At 37.6% G+C, this 20911-nt stretch overlaps 1 protein-coding gene across 1 annotated transcript in view; it reads right to left on the bottom strand.

Moving 5' to 3' along the window:
- HEATR5B (HEAT repeat containing 5B) overlaps positions 1-20911 on the bottom strand; it is a 57201-nt gene that overhangs the window by 11528 nt on the left and 24762 nt on the right. The window contains exons 20-32 of the mRNA XM_050315532.1: positions 19980-20169; positions 18706-18875; positions 17168-17312; positions 16095-16334; positions 14000-14248; positions 11857-12038; positions 10693-10761; positions 8382-8561; positions 7470-7707; positions 6572-6832; positions 5491-5618; positions 5160-5304; positions 332-601 (exon numbers count right to left, since the gene is read on the bottom strand). Of these exons, the coding sequence (XP_050171489.1) occupies positions 332-601; positions 5160-5304; positions 5491-5618; positions 6572-6832; positions 7470-7707; positions 8382-8561; positions 10693-10761; positions 11857-12038; positions 14000-14248; positions 16095-16334; positions 17168-17312; positions 18706-18875; positions 19980-20169 (2467 nt within the window). The remainder of the gene's footprint in view (positions 1-331; positions 602-5159; positions 5305-5490; positions 5619-6571; positions 6833-7469; positions 7708-8381; positions 8562-10692; positions 10762-11856; positions 12039-13999; positions 14249-16094; positions 16335-17167; positions 17313-18705; positions 18876-19979; positions 20170-20911) is intronic.

Below are 20911 nucleotides of genomic sequence, written 5' to 3'. Positions count from 1 at the left end.
ATTGGCCAAAATGTTTCAAAATCATGAAAAAAGGGGAAAAAAACCCAACAATAAAATCAAGAGTTAAATAGAGCTAATTTCCTCAGCAAACTTGCAGCATACATGCAAAATTTAAAGTCAAATGGTTTCCTTCATGCTGCTCGCTGGAAAAACCTGAATTCTTAATTCAGTTTACAACCTAAACATACTTATCAATAGATGACCCTTGAAGCATCTCATAACAATATATTTACAGTTTGTTTTTAGCATCATATCCTCACGGCACTTCCACTAGAATAACCTAGTGGTTACTCACACATTCTGTTACATATATGCTGCTACAATACCTTACCTGCTGGAGAACACAGAGAAGGCAGGTCAGACAGAATATTAACGGTGGCAGCCACAAGACGAGCGCTTTCCTCAGACAGGTGGGATTTGGCAGCAATGTGACTTGGAGAATCCGACACTTTTGAACTCAAATGGGGCATGTGTCGTACTAGGATAAACATGAGCAATTCCATGGCTGCAAAGACCAGAGATTTTCCAGGCACGAGACCACCACTCTCACCTCCCTCTCCTAAAGCAAGACAACTTTCTTTTTCCTCATTATCATCTTCATCTGAAAAAGGAAAGAAATGTATGAGGACATAGTTAAGGGAGACCCCATAACAAAGATTACATGAAACTTTTCACAAAAATGTTAAAAATCAAGAAGAAAAAGTTGCTTTACAATAAGATAGTACAAACATGGCCCGTGTCAAACTAAATATTTTAGTTAGAATGACTTAAAGGCATTTAAAATACTTCAGAAGTATTGTGACTGCAACAATACTTATTAAAAATCCATTCAGAACTAGAAAAAAAAGAGTAGTCTTACACATAATAAAACTGCAGTTAATTATTTTGCTTCTTTTAAAACTGATTATAAAATTAACAGCAATGACTGCCAAATAAACAAGCAGGACAATCTTTTTTTAATTTAATAGCTATTAATTTTATGTTCCACCCTGACAAAACCTTTTTCCAGCCTAAACTGATTATGAAATAAGAGAACAGAAAAGCATTGTAGGATTCTATGTCTGAGTTCATGATTTGAGTGCATTCAGTTCAAAAAGTCTCTCTTTTGATGGCAGCTTGGCCAGCTGCAGTCTTTCCTTCTCCCATTAAACAGCAACAGAGATTCAGTAAGTCAAAGCTGGCCTGAACTACCCCTATATAGCTCCTATGAATTTAAATGATTGCTACTGTTATCACATTCATCGATTTGAAAAATGCAGCTTACTGGGCTGACAGCAAACAATTCCATTAATTCATATGAAGGAACAGAGCCTGCATTTTCAGCTGTGCTGGCTCAAGTTCCAGCAAAATCCTCTCCCTGTTTTTATGCGGAAAATGGGCAAAAGCTATCAGTTGGGGTTTTTTTTTATTGTGCCAGATTAAGATAGTAATTTTCCTTAGTAAGAGAATATTCTTTGGGTTTCACTTCACTTCTTTGAGGTAAGTGAAAATACGTCAGACTTGACTTAACCAGGTATTTGGCAGGTTGCCACTTGGAAAATAATTTACTTAGCAAAGATGGAAACTACATCTAATGCGAGATTTTTAAAGAAATGGTAAAGAGATGATTGAACAGGGAGACTCCGCTAAAAGGAAGAGGCTACTAAAAGTACCTCAGAAAGTAGCTTTCAGACTGATACTAGTTTCAGACTCCTGGTCCAGTGTTAAATGTCTGCAAGCATGGAGATGCCACAACTTCCCTGGACACCTGTTCTACTGCTTCACCATTCCCACAGTGACTAACTTTTTCCTTGTATCACATCTGGATTTCCATTGCTGCAATTTGTGTCCATTGCCTCTTGTTCTTCCACCATATGCCTTCCAGAAGTCTCTGGACTGGCCTTGTATTTAAATCCCTTTTAAGAAGGGGGATTGCTATTCTATCCCATATTAACCCTCCCTTCTGCAGACTAAACACCTTCAGCTCTCTCAGCCTCTCCTCAAGGGGTCACATACTTCACATCCCTAAGCAGCTTAGTGGACCTTCACTGAACTTCCCTCATGTTTGTCAACATGTCTCTTATTCAGAATAAGGAGGAAGGGCAAAAAAACCTAGACACTTCTCCAGATGCATCTTCACAAGCTCAAGGTGAAAGGACAACCATACCCTTTAATCTACTGGTCATGCTTTTCTAACAGAGCTCAGTAACAGAGTCTTCAGCACTGCACAGGTTTCATACCACGGATTCACACACACAACTCACTATCTGGCAAACCTTGCTGTCCAATCTGTCAGCCTGCCAGCCTATACCAATGCACATTCCATCCCAATGCAGGATTTAGCATTTGTCTTTGCCGAACTTCAGCAGGTTCTCAATCCTGCAGCACTGTCCTCCAGCGTATCTACCACCTGCATAATTTGTAATCATCCACAAATTTGCTGAGGCTGCATTCTGTCCTATCTCCCAGGTTGTTCATGACGATGTCTAGCAGTAGCAGGCCAATACTGATCTCTAAGAAACACCAATTGCAACCAGCTGCAAGTCAGACTTGAATCTCTGAACTCCATTCAAGCACAGCAGCTCAGTTATTCTCCCACTTTTCAGTCAACACTGCTCCAATTTGACAACGATATTATGAAGTACTAGGTCAAAAGCCTCGCAAAAGTCTAAGTAAACAACATCCACCACTCCACATCCAAAGCCAGTTATTTCATCACAGAGGAGGATGAGGCATTATTGGACCTTGGTAAGTCTGTGCTCATTATTTCAAATCACATTTTTCTACTTCATGTACTAAGAAGTGGTTTCCAAAGGAATTTTCTCAATACACACGATAGGCTTATTGACAAGATAGTATCCCAAAAATCCACCTTACATCTTTAGTTATTCAAAGTTAGCCATAGCACCTGTTTTTTACCATTCTTTGGAAAGCCCTCCTGAGCACCACAGCTTTTCAAAGATAACTGCAACAACCTTAGCATGCATCCCATCTGGTTCCAGGGTATGTCCAGCTTTTTGTAAGCAGTCCCTAACCTGATGCTTGTCTGCTGCAGGTACCATTTCTCTCCCCTAAACTTTTTTGCTAGACACAGACACAGGGGGACTAAGCCAAGAAGATAATAGTGCCTTGGTTTTTCCCCCACCACTTTTTTTCATTAGATCACCCAATCCATTCAGCAGGGGTCCAAATGTCCTTCATCTCTTTGCTGCCAGTATATCTATAAAAGTCCTTCTTGCCACACTTGACATTCACCAGCAACCTCAGCTCCAGCTGAATTGTGGCTTTCCCAATTCCACTCCACCATACCCAAGCAAGAGTCTTCAGGAGTCTTTCTGGGTAGTCTGGCCCCACCTCCACCATTCATACACTTCCTTGTCACATCTAAGTTGGATCAGAAGTTCCTGTTCAGCCAAGTTAGCCTCCTCCTGCCATGATGGTTTTGAACGAGCTTTATTTTGTCATCAAAGATGAACAATCCCTCTTTCCTTTGCCCTTCAGGGAAGCTTACCACAAAAATCTCACCTAGAGGCTTCCTGTACAAGCCAAATTCTGCTAAGTCAGGCCAAAGCTTTTGCTCTGCTACTTGCTTTCTTCATTTCCTTCAAGATCATGAGCTCCACTATTACATAGCTGCTACAGCTACAAATTACCATCAACCTTCATAACTATTTCTTCTATATTAGTGAGGAGCAAATCCACTGAGCCTCTCCCTTATTTGGATTGAAAAAACCTGTGCCTCATATGTTTCTGAGTGTTAGCACCCTGCCGTGTCACCCTCCAGCACATGAGTGGATGGCAAAAGCCTCTCTCAAGGCTCCCATGGTTTCGATTGGAAGTCTTCTTCCAGTGGGTTTAATATGGCTTCACCCACCTCCCCTTCTTGATTAAGCAGCCTATGGCAAACAAGAAGACAGCTCCTGACTGGTATCACCCTTCACTTCTTCTAAGTGATATCAGTTCTGAGCCATCAAAGTGGGTCAGAACTGGCTCCTCCTCTCTTGGCAGATCTCTGTAGTGTTCACCAACTGGATATCTGGAGATAGAGCCTTTTGTTGCTGAAGTCACCATCTTGTAGCTGCCACCTTCATGCAGGCGTCATCCACCAATGCCATATTCCAGCATAGCCTATGGCTGCATTTCCTGAGAAACATGGGACTTCAGCCCTGCACCTGCAGGACCTCTGTGAAGAACATTTCATTCTTCCATTGCCTTTCCAGACATCACACACTCTGCTCACTTTCACACACATTTCTTTCACATCTCACAGGTGAGATCAGTGCCACCTCCAGCCCTGGCTGCACAGACAAGCATCTGGAGGACAGTCACATTAGCACTTTCATCTGAATTTCCAGCCCGGTCAGTAGATCTCTGATGTACCAAAGTGATTATTCCTCAGTCAGCAGAATGTGTCTTGTTGTATGTCACTACCACCATTATGCTGACTCCACCAGTCTTGTACAGTCTTGAGCAGCACTTCTGGGCTGCATAAGCATGCCTTTCCATGCCAACTGCCTCGCTTCCATTTGCACACCCTGTTCCCAGAGCTCCTGGTTGCTGACACACCCTGAATGCCCTGAATGTCAGTGAAGTAAGAACCCAGGTGCAAGTCTGCTCCACTTCCTGGCAAGATCTTCTGGGCAGGCAACTTTTCATCCTGGTTCCACTAGCAGTTCACTCACTTCATGAATGCCAACTGTGCCAGGGACACACTACAATACCCTATACTGGTGGCTAAACCACTAAACTTCAGAAAAAAAGGTAAATGAAGTGCTAAGGAGGCAGTCAGTAGGGAAACCTTAAGGAAAGGTTTCTCTACCTTTGAGCATATATATATATATACACACCTTTGAGCATATATAAATATCTACTGAGCAAGGTATTAGAAAGTCCTAGACTTTAAGTGGTGTGCTGGGTATAACTTTCACCACTCAAGAAAAATGAATGAAAACTATGGCATGAAAAGAATAACCACTAGAATGACCAGAGGAAGAAAAATTACATCTTACAGGAGTTAAGAAATCAGCAGGTCATTATGAATACAATCAAAATTATCTATGGAATACACAGCATTTTCCTCCTCAGTGTGACTATACTCCAATGCCACTGAGTTCCTTTCCCAATATGAAAACCTGTTACTTATTTACTCTGCAAAGCAAGCCACATTTTCAAAATCTTACTTAGTGTGTTCCTTTTTTCCTGCAAATAATCTTGAGCTGCTCTTACTATCTGCTGGACAACACCTGTAACCAGTAGCTGGACTGAAGGAGGATCCCAGGTCAGGAGTAGTCGGTGAAGCACACTCAAGAGTTCAACACCAAGGAGCTACAGTAAAACAAAATACATATAAAAAAATTAATTACGACCTAACGATTCCTGATTGTTATATCACTTGTTTATGAGGAGCAAATACTTTTCTCACATGAAAAATAATTACAGTTTTTGTAATCATCATAGAGGAAAGACCAAGACCTAGAAAAAGCTGATTGTTACAACATGCTCATACATTACCTGATCCTCTGCAATATGGATCCTGGCACAAGGGGAATCCAATAAAGTATGAAGTGCTTGTAAACAAGATGTAACATGCTCAACAGGCTCTTCAGGTCGTGGGGAACACAGAAACTGTATACTAACACCTGAAAAGAGCAATAATTAAAAAGAATGTTCATATCATCATAAAATCAAGTTTTCTTTTAAAATTCTTTGTAAGTATAGCAGGTTCTTAACAACTTTAGAAAGGTGCATGTTTTTCTCAATTCTTCTTCCTTTAAAAGAAAAGAGAGTCTATTTATTATAAAGAGCAAAACTGTATTTGCTTCCTCTTCTGCATTATGTCTTCCACAAAATTTGGCAGGATAAAAAACAAACAGCGACAACAAGCAACTTGGACTACTGAGCAGAAATTCATATTTTGTTCTAAAGACCTTTAAGTCAGACTTCTGAATCCTTCAGTTGTAAACTGAGTTTTATTTTCTTGAACTCTTCAAAATGTAAAGATAAATGAGATTAAGTTAAGCCACAAAAAAGATGCAATATTCATATTATACATATGGCACTTTATTCTGGTTTTAAATATCTGTATATTTCAGCAAAGTGCTGGCATTTCTCAGACCACATGCATCTCTTAATAACAAAGAGCAACTGTGAGTGCTGCTCACAGATGAAAAACTGATACAAAAGCTACTCATGTGACTTGTCAAATATCAGTCTCTGCTGAACAGTGTTTTTATAAGGTTGTTTTAATTAACCTCGCAACTTTTGCATCTTTAAGGCACAACATTCTGTATCATCTGTATTATATTACAATGTAGAACAGTTCCTACTCATTTTATTCAATTACATAAAATAAACTAGATATACAACTTGTCCATAAAAATCACACTAGTCATATGAACAAATATTCTGTCAAAGCTATGAAGAACACAGGAGGCAGAGAGATACAGAGGAGACACAGATTTTCAAAACATTAATGTCCAGACACATAATGCATTTTAAACTTCCCAGATTTCAGGCAAAGTATCTTTTCTTATTCCCCTAGCGTTTCACACCATAAGGTGCTGCTACTGAGCTCTAAATTTGTAACTCTTACCCAAAATTAAGTGCATTCGATCTTTGTTTATCTCTGGCAAAGATTTAGTGGTAGGTGGAGTTCCAGGTGTCTGGTTTAACATAATGGATGTAGCACGTTTCTGTGAACCCGGCATTGCTGCAGCAGTCTCTTCTGTTGACTCTGACACATTAAATCCTGTACTGTTCAACCAAAGTGCCACCGCATGTAGTATGGGAGCCCAGGAGTTTCGGTAATGCAGTCTAGCTGTGTCAATTGTTTCTGGAGTGTAAAATGCTCCTCCTGTTAAATTAGCAAAGCAAAGGTAAATTCTAAAATTATCTGCCAATAATAGACAAAAAGCACGTACTTTAAATTTATTAAGCATATTTATTCTGGGTGCATTGGATCATGTACACATTCAGGTGTAACACTTGTCAGTGAGAGTAAATTTCAATTGTGTAGTAACATCGTAGCAACATCAGTACCTCATAAGAAAGTGCACTGGCCATGATGAAGCAGTGAGCAGAGAGCAAAGGCAGGCACAGTCATCAGGTCTTGCAGCATTTTTCATATAGAACACTCACTCTTAACTCAGTAAAATAATGTAAGGCAGCATCCACTCTAATCTCGGGGGCTATGTTTTTATTATAATAACATCTTTTTGCATTTCATATAAAGGTATTGGAGGTGCAGATGTATTCTTAATTCTACAAAGACATTGTTTTAATGATCTCAGTGATTCAGATAAAGAGTTTCTTCATTCAGATCAAAGGAAAAAAGCTCCAAGTTGAAGCTCATATTTCTATTACACACCAGCATAAATTTATCACTTGCAATAAAACATGCATGCCAAATAATTTATAAAATAATTCTGAAGGTTCAACTACAGTTTTCTTCCTGTTTTACACAACATAAAAAGAACTCTTTCAGTCCTTACCATCTGGTGGAAGCTGGGTAGCAAATTCAGCTGGTAAAGTTAAAAGTGCGTAATCTTTCAGCGCAGCTAACCAGAGGCGGCTGAGTGCAGGCAGTTCAGGTTGTACAAGTGTTATCAAACTGTCTGGTGGCAACTCATCTACAGTACCAAAATCATCCTCATCCTCCTCTGTGCTCTTTAAAACACGCTTTGGTTTGGTCTCTGCTTCTTTCTTAATCTTCATGGCAACAACATACACCTAGAAGAAAAACAGATATGAAAGTATGTGCCGTGAAATTTTTAAAAGAAAGAAAAGTAGCAGCCTTTCCCATGGGAATGTAACAGATTCCACACATTTACAACTCACCAGAAAATGACTGAAAGAGATTTTCAACACAATCACATTTTTTTCCTTTTATTTCTACCAGAATATATGTGACAGGGTCATAAATGACACTTTCCTAAAATATTTTGGCTACACACTTTTGTTCCTAAAAACATGTCAATCAGGAACACTTCGACAAACTCTTAGTTAACTAACTGCAATATTATGCCAGAATATACTTTAAGGTTGTTTGATTTCTGAGGGTTTTCTGGGGGGGAGGAGGGTTTGCTTTTTGGTTGTTTGTTTCTGGAGGGTTTTTTAAGTTTACGAGCAATAAGATGAGAGGAAATTCAAAATGTGATAGGGTATGAGTGTGTATTTTGATATAGAAAAAAGTGCAGTAAAACAAAGAACAATCAAGCCTCACTGTAAATATGGATTGACAGAATGGCAGAAAAAACAGCAGAGAAAGATACAGAGATTAAAACATTCCAGGAGTGGAAGTGCAGCAGGTTAGGAGAAGGACGGGTGCAGCCAGGGAGGTGTGAGGCTGCTATTACACCGTAAAATGTTTTCAATCTTTCAAAGATTTAGTGGTCAATGTTTACCTCAGCCCATGCTTTCAGAACTGCAAGCTTTTCCATAGTAGTCGCACTCTCTCGGTAAAGCTGGCTAGAAGATCCCTTTCCTGCTTGCACTTTATCCAGGGAAGAGACAAGAAGGTTGTGAACTCGGCGAAGATCATTCAGGTCACTTACAACCCCACTTCCTATCCAAGCGCTACATACCTAGACAACAAAGTTTAGAATCATTCTAAACTAGCAAAAAAACCCAACAAGCTTAAAAATGAAAAAATGTAATCAGTAACAAAACAAAACCCAGAACAACCACTACCAAAAACTTAGCCACTCTCTTCCTGCTTAACACAAATAAACCAAACCTGAGGTTTTCCTTTTTTAAATCCCCACCCATGACAACAGAATTGCTCAGGTAAGTCATTACAAAGGCTGTATTTGCAATGCATATTAATATTTAAAATAGTTTTTTAATCCTCAATAAATATGTAATCACAATGTTTTTATTCTGTTTCCAAGTGTCTGGTCAAATCATTTGGGTAATGTGTCATTGCACTCCCTGTGAAGAATATACTGGACAGCAATCAATATAAGTACATCTTTAGAAACCCATGCCTCTCTAATTAATATATAAGGTTCCATATGAATGAGAAGCTTTCGAATCACTAAGGTCAAGAAAACACCTAGAAATTGGTGAAATATAAACCTTTGAAAAACTGAGTTATGATTTGGAACCAACAGTTCTATATCTAGAATAATCAATATGAGACATACTGGACAGACAGTTGGCTGTCTCCTCACTTTTGATTTTAATTAAGTGGATCCAAATAGGTTCTTAAAATAACAACCATCACACAGATCAGCTGCTCCTGGCTAATGCTATACATTGGCATTCATTCTCTGAAACACATTCATGCCCAGGCATAATGCAGCTAAATAGAAGAATTTTGGTGCAGCTGCTGTTCTACAAAGAGAAAAAGGGATAAATTCTTTCAGAACTCCTCCTACTTATTCTGGAGATGATTCTACAAGGATAAGGAACAGAAGCAAAAAAACCAAGCAGTTCAGGTTTTACAAACAAGGCATTTTTGACCAATCTCCAATTTATTTATTTTGCTTCTAGAGAACCAGTTCCATGAAAGTCTTTGGGGAAGGGACTCTCGTGATCTGGAAAGATGGACATATTTAAAATAACGTAAACACAAACGTTAAAAGTGTCCCAAAAATGTACAGGACAAAGCTGTTAAAAACTTCTCACAAATCTGTTATTCATTCGCAGTAGGACTAAGATCAGCTTCAATACTGCTGCTTGGAAAGTCAACATCTGTTTCATACAGTGAAGCTTCTCTCTGCCCCATGTAACCTCTAGAGAGAGATCAATATCCAAAACTAATCTCTAACCATTTGATACTGTACGTGCACACATCCACTTTGAAACTAGTTGAACAGAGAAGATTTTGACAACTTATAAGGAATAAGTTTTCACACAAACTGCCTCTTCACCTAGTTTTCAATGTACAGAAACATTCTGTAAGTCAGGATGGACACAGACTTTTCTATGTGTAAATACCAAATTATGCGATACTTGATCTCCCCTTACAAGTTTTGCTGGAAATTAAGATTATAAAAGAACAAGACAAAGTCACACTCCTGTTGGACCAAATTTCCTAAATAAAACTCACATACACAGTGTTGTCGTTTCAAAACTGATGCTTGCATAGCTAATCAAACTATTGCTTTAAACTGTAGTAGTAATTTCACTGTGCAAAACACATACCAGATACTATCACAGCTATGCTGCTGACAGTTGGTTTAAACTACAGTGCACAAGATCACGCACAAGAAAAAAACCACGCACACACACACAAAAAAAAGCTTTTCATTAACAAGTTGTTACTGTGGCTGTAATGAGAATGCTCAGATCACCTAAATTGTAAAATCTAAACCAGAACATTAAACTAAATGGAAGTTTAGTGTTGGAAGGTACATTATTAGTAATCCAAGTACTTGATCAGACTGAAAGAAAACTCAAATAAATACATTACTCTTGGTCTCATTAAGCAAAGGGTTTTTTCCTTTTTTCTTTTTGTTTCGTGTAGCAAGAATTGACATGAAAACATAATTAGTTTCAGATACACTTTTTTATGTAGCTCCCTAAAAGGACTTTTGCACTTCTGAGAAACAAAATACATCACTAGAAAACTCACGAGATGTTGCAAAAACATCACAGCCTAAGTTTACAACATCTTCCAGACATTTGATACTACTTGTCTTTCGCATCCTTTTTCCAATGAGAAGGAAAATTAGTTTCTTGCTTATAGTATCTGAACATTTTCCTCTGTACCTGACAGGCCTTTGCAGTTATATCGGATGGTGTATCTTGGGAAAAAGCTGGCCTCAGAGCAGCTCCAACCTATTGACAGGAAGAAAAATTTAGAAATCCAACTAAAACAACAGGGATACAAAATTGTTTATCTCACCTTGTTTAAGGCTCAAGGATCAATACAAAACAAGCAAGACAAGATTCCTAATTTTGGCATTATAGTTGCACCTTGAATGTATCCTTGCTGTTTAGAACACATTTGCAATAGCATTCTTCAAACAACAACAACAACAAAGTCTTAAAACACCTTTCTCCTGCTTGCTGATTGCCTTTTTTAAGTCTCAACTACCTGTGTCAAATATGTGGTAGTATCTTCCGCTAATGAGTATTCTTTTAATCATTCAAGTATTACAGGTGAAATTTTTGCTAAGGCTCAATAAACCAATGACCACTTGATGTCCAAAGGAACAGCAGCATGAAATCAATATGGCTGGATTTGCATTAAGTTCCCCAAATGACAAATACTGACCAACAAAAGCCTTTTAGGCCGTTGCTTTAAGGCAGCATTTTTCTGAAACATAAGGAACCAAGTCAAAGAGAAGAAGCAATGGCTACAGCACCACAGAAGGAAGGAAAAAAAAAAGGCAGGAAGTGAAAAGTATGAAAGCCTGCCTTGAAAAAGTATTTAGAAACATCCTGAAGACACAGTGAAGACAAAGGAGCTGAACAAATTCAGCTATGCAAGAAAAAAAAAGCAGTAACACCCCAAAATAAATCTACAACTGCCCATTTCCCACTGGTATACTTTTGTAGATTTCTTTTAAACAGAAGTATATTCACTCGTTTCCAAGAAAACAGATTTATTAGATTATATCTAGAACTCAGTCAGCTGTATTTTCCAATTCCTAATTCTACAAATGAAAAGCCACTTTTGCAAAAAATTTAATGTAAACTTTTGGCTCTCAAGCTACTGAATTTTTCACTTTCTCAGCTACTAAACTACAGTAAATAAAAAGAAATACAAAAATAAAATTTGAAGAGGTAAATAAGCATGTCTCTTCAGCGCAATTTCTCAGACAGCAAAGTCTCCTCACAGGTCTTTTGAAGCTACAAAATGTTCTCAAAGTTAACACTGGCATACTGGCATAAATACACAATATCCTGAACTTATAAAGGAGGTCTCACATTTGCCTGATACTGCTCCAGTATCACATGGCCTGGAAACTCTGGCTCAGGAACAGATGCAAATTTCTTGATAATGTCTTCAAGAGCCTGAAGACCTGCCATTCGTAGCTGGTTGCTGTGATCAGTCGCAGCCATGAATGCCATTCGAATAAGGTCAGAGAGATGGAGTACCAGGAAGTCATCTTAGAACAAAACAGAAAGAACTATTTAGTAACTTAAAAGACAGCTAACATGGTAGATACTTGTAACATTTTCCTCACTGACATGAGTAACTTTTACCTGCTGGTTTTCAAAGGTCCACATTTAAGGTGTGGAAGAAGGTAGGAAAAAATGTTACCTAGTATTCTTGTTCATCCTTCCCCCTTCAAAGTGATTCTGACATCTATTCCTAAGACAACCTTAAAAACTGAGCAGAAATTGCACAGAGCAGAGCATCTAAGTGCAGCTAAGTAGCGTAGAATATGCTAAAACATTTTGTAAAACCTACAGAAAATCTTCAAGGCAATTCCTGCTCCTGCTCAAGTCCTATGCTTATAGTGACCCCTGCTGACGTCAAGCTTAAACACTGAAAACTGAGTATGCCTCTAATTCTGCTCCCAAAAACCACATCCAAGGCCACAAGCAAGCAGCAGACAACAAGCAATAAAGAACAATACATAACTCAGTAACATTTCCGAAAGGATTATTCTTCTTTATTCATTCAGTTTATTTATTTTCTTACTCTCAATTTGAAATTACCGTGTGTTGTACAACTAATATGAAAATAAATTACTTTAAAAATCTAATGTGACTAACAAAAAGTACAAATTGACTATGCTATTTTCAAGTCTCAAGGTAAAAAATGTGAAAAATTATTTTGTGGCTGAAGCTTTTCAGAGGCATGTCAGTAAACAAGGACTGGGAATGACATAAAAACTACAAACTGATGGAAGTCAGCACTTACTTTTCATCAAAGACAGTAGTAAAATTTTAGTATTTTTGAAGCTGAATTCGGGTGGTAGAAGTTTGCTGACTTTTCGTTTTTACAATGATATCAAACACATCACAGTTCACTTTAAATAAATTCAGATATAAATTCTCAGGATTATAATATGCAATCCTCTGTAGGATTCCATAGGCAGCAGTTATTTAGTGATTTTCTCCATAATACAATGCCATCTCAAAACAAACTTTCCCCAAATTCTTCCTTTCTAGCCTTCAAACAGTAACCTCAGCCTCAAATCAAGTCAAAAACTGGATTCTCACAAAACCAATGCACAGTGCTGGAACCAGGCTGCACCAAAGCAATGTGGGCAGACTTGATAACTCTCTTTACCCTAACAGACACTAACTTCAGGGACACAGACACCAAATCCATTGATGTCATGCATTCTGGCATGCTCACAGCGTTCATCCTATATACACAAAGTCCTCACAAGCACCACATTTGTGAACACAAGCAATCATTACCCACCACAACCATGACAACATGGACAACTTAAAGACAGAAGCCTCCCACTGTCTGTTCAAAAAACATTTCTTCACAAAACAACTGTGCAAGATACAGACCTCTCAATTTTGATTCTCTAATTCATAAAAGTATGTTTGAAACATGAGCTTGAAATCCAAGTTTTATCACTCACATGGATACCAAAAGAATGAACTTTTAAAAGTCCATGTATTTTTATAACTCCCTCCCACATCTCTCTCTCCACAACCAATTACATAGCCTTATCTCCTCTTTTTTTCTTTCCTAGCACTCCTTCAGTTTGGAGATTAGACTAAAATAGTCTCTTAAATTCAATTCATTCTGTCATTACATTAAACTCTGAAAACATTCCCAGCTTGCCCTTAGCTACAAGTTTATTGCTTCTGTTTCAGACTTGAGAAAAGGTTTGCATATCTAGGAGGTTTCTTTACCTAAGCAAATCAGTCTGTCAGAATTTATATTTCCCACCAAACCTCATTCTTTGTGTTCATGGTACAGTAACTGCAGTATTATAAGGCTACAGTTTTATTGGCTTTTGCTGGACATTTCCTTAGGGTTTAGCCATGAAAGGATAAGTGCTTAAATTTTTTTCTTGGTTGTGTAATCTTAAGATGTAAAGAGCTGTCAAAAATAAAATAAAAAATTAAAACCAAAACATGCATGTTCTGTAATTACTTTTTGGGTTCTTAAGTCTGGCTAAACGAGCCAGTGCCAGATCGAAGTGTGCCTTGTTGGCATTCTCACACAGCATGATAATTCGGCACAGACAGTCTGCTGCAAACACCCGAGTTGCCCAACGAGGAGCTACAGAAGGCTTGGACTTATCCTCTTCACCCAAGGTGGTAAACATTGTATCATCATCCATCTCATCCTTCTTCTCTGATTCCTCATCCTTCCCTCCTAAGGGAGCAGCAGTGCTCATGTCTACAACAGAGAACAATTAAAAGGCGGAAAAAAAAAAAATCCCACTGTTACAATCCATAGAAGATATCTAAGGACAAGAATTCAAGTCTTTCCTTACACTGAGATTCAGAACAGACTAAATCATCCATTAAAACAACATTTGACACATGTCAAAAAGCAAAGGAATATCAGTAAAAGAAATGTTTTTCACCTCTAGTCTGGGTCATATATATATAAATATATCCTTTATTTGTCTTAAACAACATGAAATAAATTACTGTAACATTCATTCACCACAGACACCAACTATAGTTGAAACCCATATCTAAACTTCTCAGCTTTGAAAATTAACCCATTAAATTGGCAATAAACAGGGTAAGGAGATTAACAGGCTCAGAATCAAGAATCAGCTTAGCTTTGAATTATTCAGCTTGTGTTTCAAGTAAAAGATAAAGTGCCAGCTAAACTGAAACAAAACTACAAAGCTCCATGCCATGGGACAGATACACAGTGAAGTAGGCAGTTTATGGCACCAAAAATGTGATTAACATTAAAAAAATTCTTTTCTGTAAGTGTGGCTTTGCAACGCCATTTCAGAAAAATAAAATTGCTTCAGAGATCTCATAAAAAACCAAAAAGCCAAACAGGGACAAAAAAAACCCTGACCAAACATGCGTATACACTTCTGCTATACAGAAATGAGAACAAAGTTCTCTGTGACAGGGTCTAATTTAGCTGATTGCCAAGATACTGACAAAAATTACTCCAGCAATAATTAGAGGAAAACAAGAAGTAATTATTGCAAGGGTAATCCATCCCAACTAAGGCACATTTCTTAGAAAGTCTAAATTAAAACAACTGAAGAGCCAAGACATTCAATAAAGAAAAAGGCTGTGGCAAATCAAACATCGATGAGGTCAGTTATTAACAGTGTTTTGAAAAGGCATCCGGGATCTTATGCAGATAATTTGTAAATCTCTGCTTAAAAAGCAAGATTTTGGATCAAAGGAATTCAAAGTGAAGTTGCTGGCTTAAAGCACACCTGAGAGAAATTTATTTAAATATGGTTCTCTCTGAGATTATGTCACCTACTAATAAATAAATAAGAAATCGAACAACCGTGTTAAAAACCTTAAGACCCATCCCACATGAAATAATAAAAGGACGTGCCAACTTCAAACTTGGAAAATGAGGTCTTTCTCACTGGGCAGGTATGTGGTAACTACAATAGATAAAGAAATCATGGGTAGCATCACTCATCAGTAAATGTAAAGCTGGCAGCATTTAGGAATAGCTTCAGGATGAACCCACATATGCCAATAAACAAGTATAAATGCAAGGGAAATGGGTAGAATCTGCGTCACAACCATCCTACAAGCTGAAAAACAGGAATAAGGTCTCAGAGGACAAAATCTGTGCAAACAAATCTTGCGCAGCTGAACAACAAACAGAAGTTTCATCACCATGGTAACCCATCATCACATCAGTAATTCATAAAACCTCATAAAAGAAAACTCAGAACGTGTACAGCACTCTATCTTTCTGTACAATCCTGATGTATAATGGCTAAAAAGAATGTCTGTTTCCACTAAGACACTGAAATGTCAGATTTATAAACACACTGCTTCTCCATCGGAAATCCTGCTTTAAGCAGCCTATATTTTAATCTTAAAAGCAATATTCTGAAACTTAACACTGATGATTTCTTCTTTCTAAGGGATTTTTAATCCCTGCTGTAATCAAGGTTCTATATACAATATAACCTATATCTTAACTAGGATAAAAGACAAGCTCCAGATCAATATTACCAGAACATGCTAATACTAAGAACATATTGTCATTTCTGTGAACAATACAGAACACTTACCACTTGAAGCTGCAAGGACATCCTTACAAAGCATTAGCCAGTGAGAAAGGTTTTCTACTGCCAGCGACGAAAGCATATGTCCCAGAGTATCGTGGATATCTGAGCACAACTTCCGATCAGTCTCCCGATCCAACATTCCAAAAAGGACACCCTCGAGGCCTGTCTCTGTTATATTAACCCCCTGATGCCGGGAATGAGCATCTCGACGAGAACCAGCTCCTGGTGCAAAAGGATTAATGTCTGCAAAATGATAATAAGAAATCTTTCCTGAAATCAGTCACTCAGTTTTAAAATTCAGAATAACGAACTAGAATTGGATATTGTGTATTTGTGTGTGTATAGTCCAGTCAACGATATATTAAGATGTTACTGATTTTTTTTTCCAAATTACCACTAGAAAGATTTTAATATGGCAATTAATTTTATCTGCAAAGGAAATAACACTTCCAAGTACTACTTAAAAAAAAATACGCCACTATTTTTTCAAGGTACATACCCCCTGAATTTGTAAAAAAAACCTAGCAGTATTGAACTCTAAAGAATCTTACCAGAGAAAGACTTAACTGGTGTGATTTAATGAGTAAGCTCATGATTCTATGTTTGAATGAAGACTGTGCTGAGCCTCCTATTTTCAAAATAAAATGATATATCTAAGAATTGATACCAACCAGCAAAATCTACACTTTTGTAGATGTGGTGCTAACATAAAAGAACCAAATTTCTTAATCAAACAGCATACAATTAAGTCAATTTTCAAAATAACAAGAGTTGAAATACCAGAAAAACTGTTTCTGCTATATATATACTGTGTTCCCTATTTGATTGCCAGCCTTAATGAGGCAGAGAGGTTTAAGTCTGAGCTTAACAAATAGTTAAATTTTAAATGAAATTCAAGAGGAAACCAGGGGTGTGGACAGAATTTACTGAAGCTGGAAGGGACAGTTTGGGGTTTTTTTCACTTGGGGGGGGAGCAGGTGTTGGGCTTTTGTTCCCCTCTTTCTAAAGGCAAACCACACACACGCACACATGTGCACTGAGCTGTTACAAAAAGGCTCCATGTAAGAAGTACGTACTGATGCCACTGTTTTCTTTGTCTCCAGTGTTTTTTGCTAAGCTCATGGCATATTCACACACTTCTGATGCTTCCCTCTGAGCAAGCTGTCGTAAACATGCAACTGCAGCCCGGCGAAGCAGCAAGTGAGAGCTGCACAAATGAACCTAAAAATCAGAACCATTACAGATGAGTGAACTGCTGCACCCCAGTATCAATAAATCAATGCTGGTAAGGACTAAAATCATTCTACTTGTCTGTTTTATGCCCATGTGTGAGCTGCTGGGTACCAGGCCCTGAAAGTTCAGAAGTAAGCACTTTTTATAATATGCAAATATGAAAACAAAGCTGACATATATAGAGCTGTTACCTGGCCAAAAGAGATAAAAGCTTAAATATTGGAACTACTGTGCCAGTGCAATTTAGGTTAATTATCATTTCCAATCTGCTATACTCTAGTACTACTCTGCCTCATAGTCTCCTATAGTTGTAAATAACATTCTTTTAAACAAAAATCCATCATCAAGTGCACCACATATGACAGTTATCATAAAAACTTTCCTTTCAAATTTGTAACAGAATCTTAACAGCAGTAAGTTCTTAGAAGCCTCTCAGTAAGACAGTATCAGATTTCTTTGCTAACCAGCACTGGCTTTTATTTCCTTTGAATCACCTCAAATACAAGCAAATATTTTTCTTTTGGAAGAAATGTGCATGGTCTCTATTTTCCTAAGAGGAAGTAGCTGCACAGAGAAGTGTATGTTTTTCCACAGTGAAAGAGATGAAGAGTGCTCTTTAAGAAACTCTGATTCTTTATTTATCCTAGGATAATTTGTTTTCAATAAACCAAACACACATTTGCTTTCTCGGTATTAGATTATTATGTGGATGGAAAATGCTTTCCTAAATGAAAGGGTTGTATAGTTTATAAAGCATTTTAACAGTAGATCTATATTCCACACAGAAATATACAAGATTTTACTCCTGAAAAAACAAGTAGACTTTAAAGAACTTCTAAACATCACACTGAGGTTGTTTTAATGGAACTAAAACACATAATATTTGGGAGATTTAATTAATGTAAAGAGTATTCCCTGTTTCAAGTTACAAAACAAATAACTAGAAGTTATGAAGCTAACGCAGGAAAAAGAAATTAAAACTAGAGTGTAGAACTGTATGGTTTAATTTTAATACCTGGCATGAATTCCATTCAAAGCGAGTCTGAAAAGTTTGCTAGTGGGGCAGGGAAGGCAGACCTTGCCTACATATTTGCAGTATGAAGAAATGCACAAGACAACTCAGAGGAAACCTTATCAAACTAAGTATAACTTGAAAGTAAGGAAGATGAGAAAACAAAATGAAAATACTGTCTGCTTAGCACAAAACTAACAGGAAAAGGTTTCAGAACAGCACTAGTTATTCATGCATGAACTTCATTGTCTGTAACATTATGCTTATTACATATGGGTATCCTTGACATCTTGCTAAGTACTTCCCCTGTCCTCTGCTAAACACAAGCATAAAACTTTGAGGAACAAAAGGGATGCATTTCATACTCACACAAAGACTGGGAACCAGACTGGACAGGTTGACATGCCGTGGTGCAAACATATGAAGCTGCTGAAGACAGGATATAGCAGCTGCCTGAACAAGTGAGTCTGAATGGTCTTGTGTGATAGCACATCCCACCAAACAGGAAGAACGGATGGTTGAAATTGTAGCTCCATTACCTAATGATACAATATCCTTAACACAGCGAAACTTTTATATGACAACTGTAGACTTTAAGCCTTTGAGAAGCTTTAATGCTTCAAAGTTGGCAGATTAACACATGATGTTTCTGAATTCCCATGAAAATTAGAAACACTACAGAGTATTGCAGTACCTCTTTTTTAGCTCAGTTAAACCATGTCCTGTCCAAATGAAATTCTGGATTGATGATCTCCAGTCAGAAGTATTTTGAGACTATCTTCCCAGGACATCAAAACAGTAAATTATCTGCATTTAGATTTCAAAAGTCTCTTTCATTCTATATATATGAGCAACATTTCACGCACTGAACTATTTCCTAAAATATCAAGTAACTCTCAAGCTAGCATATATGTATGCAGGCGATTTTAATTAACGTACAGAAAACACAAGTTCAATTAAACCATCTAGAAATATTTCATAACTAGAAACTTAAGTCCAGTTATTTAGAGTTAAAATTTCACTAGTAGTTGGCTCTCTGGCACTGCAATAAAGACTATCCCATAAATATTCCTAAAAATCTCAGTTAACCAAAGTTACAAGTCCATGTTTTTAACACCTGAGGCATTGAATTTCAGACCCAGTGTTTAGCATGACAAGATCTTCGTCTCTACAGTAAGGTACAGTGATGTAAAGATATTGAGAATGAATGGAAATGAGTTACAGTTCACAATATTATCAATTATCTCAAACTTGAGCTCTTGTCATCATTTAAAAATAAAATAATCATGTGTTAAAAAAGCATAGGCAAAACCTTGCCTCATGCCCCAACTACACACAAGAACATACACAAAAAAATATGCAGCTAGGATTTCTTTGCTTACCTACCAAGCAAATTTGCCATTAGCCAGAACACCATACATCACTTCAACTTCTTTATATAAATCTCTAACTGCAGTCAAAAAAGCCCCAAGCAGTTGTAAGTAGCATCAAAAGTGACGTTGCTTACAGGACTGTAACTAAATTAATCAACATCACCTCCCACAACCTGCAACTAATAAAAACTTGTATTCCTCCATTGAGGATTACAATATCATCTTTATACGAGGTAGACTTTTTTGTTCTCTCTTCAAATTCCCACTAACCTTGCAGCTCAGGCCCAACAGTAGTTATTATAGCTCCAAGACATCGTCCTAAGCACTGATGTACTTCTGTATGCGATGGTGGGACAGTTAAGAGCAGAGTAAGAACTAGAGAAAGCGTTGGCTCCACGTACCCACGGTACATCGGTCCACTAGAATCTACTATCAAGGCAAGTGAATGGAGAGACCAGGTCTATCAAAAACACAAAGGAATAGTTGTTAGCAATGCATTTAGGAAATTAAACATTTTTATATGCAGATGTAGCCTAGCTCCATGCATTCACTCTTAAACATGTCTAGTTACCTACTCTGACTCCAGAAGTGTTTCAAAAGTCTCAGAAAATCAAGAAATCGCCTGAGTTCAAATATCTCTAACATACTCTTTGGTTATCAGGGGATAATGGAGATAAGATGACAAAGAATTTGAGAGAAAAACATTTTTAAGCACTTTGAGGAAGAAAAATACAAACACAAACAACACATCCACTTAAAACCAAAATGAAAAAAGAGAAGTGACTCAAGACAGGAAAAAGAGAGAATCACTCCACAGTAAAACTGGATGCAGAGTCTGAAATGGGCAGCTTACAAAGGCCTCAGTGGGGAGTGCCTTTTACAGTCCAGTAGGAACTGATTTTCATGACAAGTTGAAAGGCTTACAAGCATTTTCTAATTTTCATATTAGAGGCTGCAAGAGAAAAAAGCAGCGCTGTTCAATCAGTGTACTGCAGCATGAGGAAAAAAATGGTGAAAGATCAGCTTATTTCAGTTGCAAGATGAGTAAATAAGAAAACAAAGTAATACACTACAATTGCCAAAGCAAGAAGCAAGCAAGAGGACAGCCCATGAGAATATTGACATTTCAGAGGAAAAAAATTCTACTGACAGACCTGAAAATGTTAGCTATCTCTCCATAGCATCCTACTAAATGATCTTAT

The sequence above is a fragment of the Myiozetetes cayanensis genome, unplaced genomic scaffold, assembly GCF_022539395.1.
Source record: "Myiozetetes cayanensis isolate MyiCay16 unplaced genomic scaffold, myiCay2020 scf2-11, whole genome shotgun sequence".
Lineage (NCBI taxonomy): Eukaryota > Metazoa > Chordata > Aves > Passeriformes > Tyrannidae > Myiozetetes > Myiozetetes cayanensis.
Note: the sequence above shows the minus strand (reverse complement) of the source record. Positions and strands in the feature narration are given on the sequence as shown.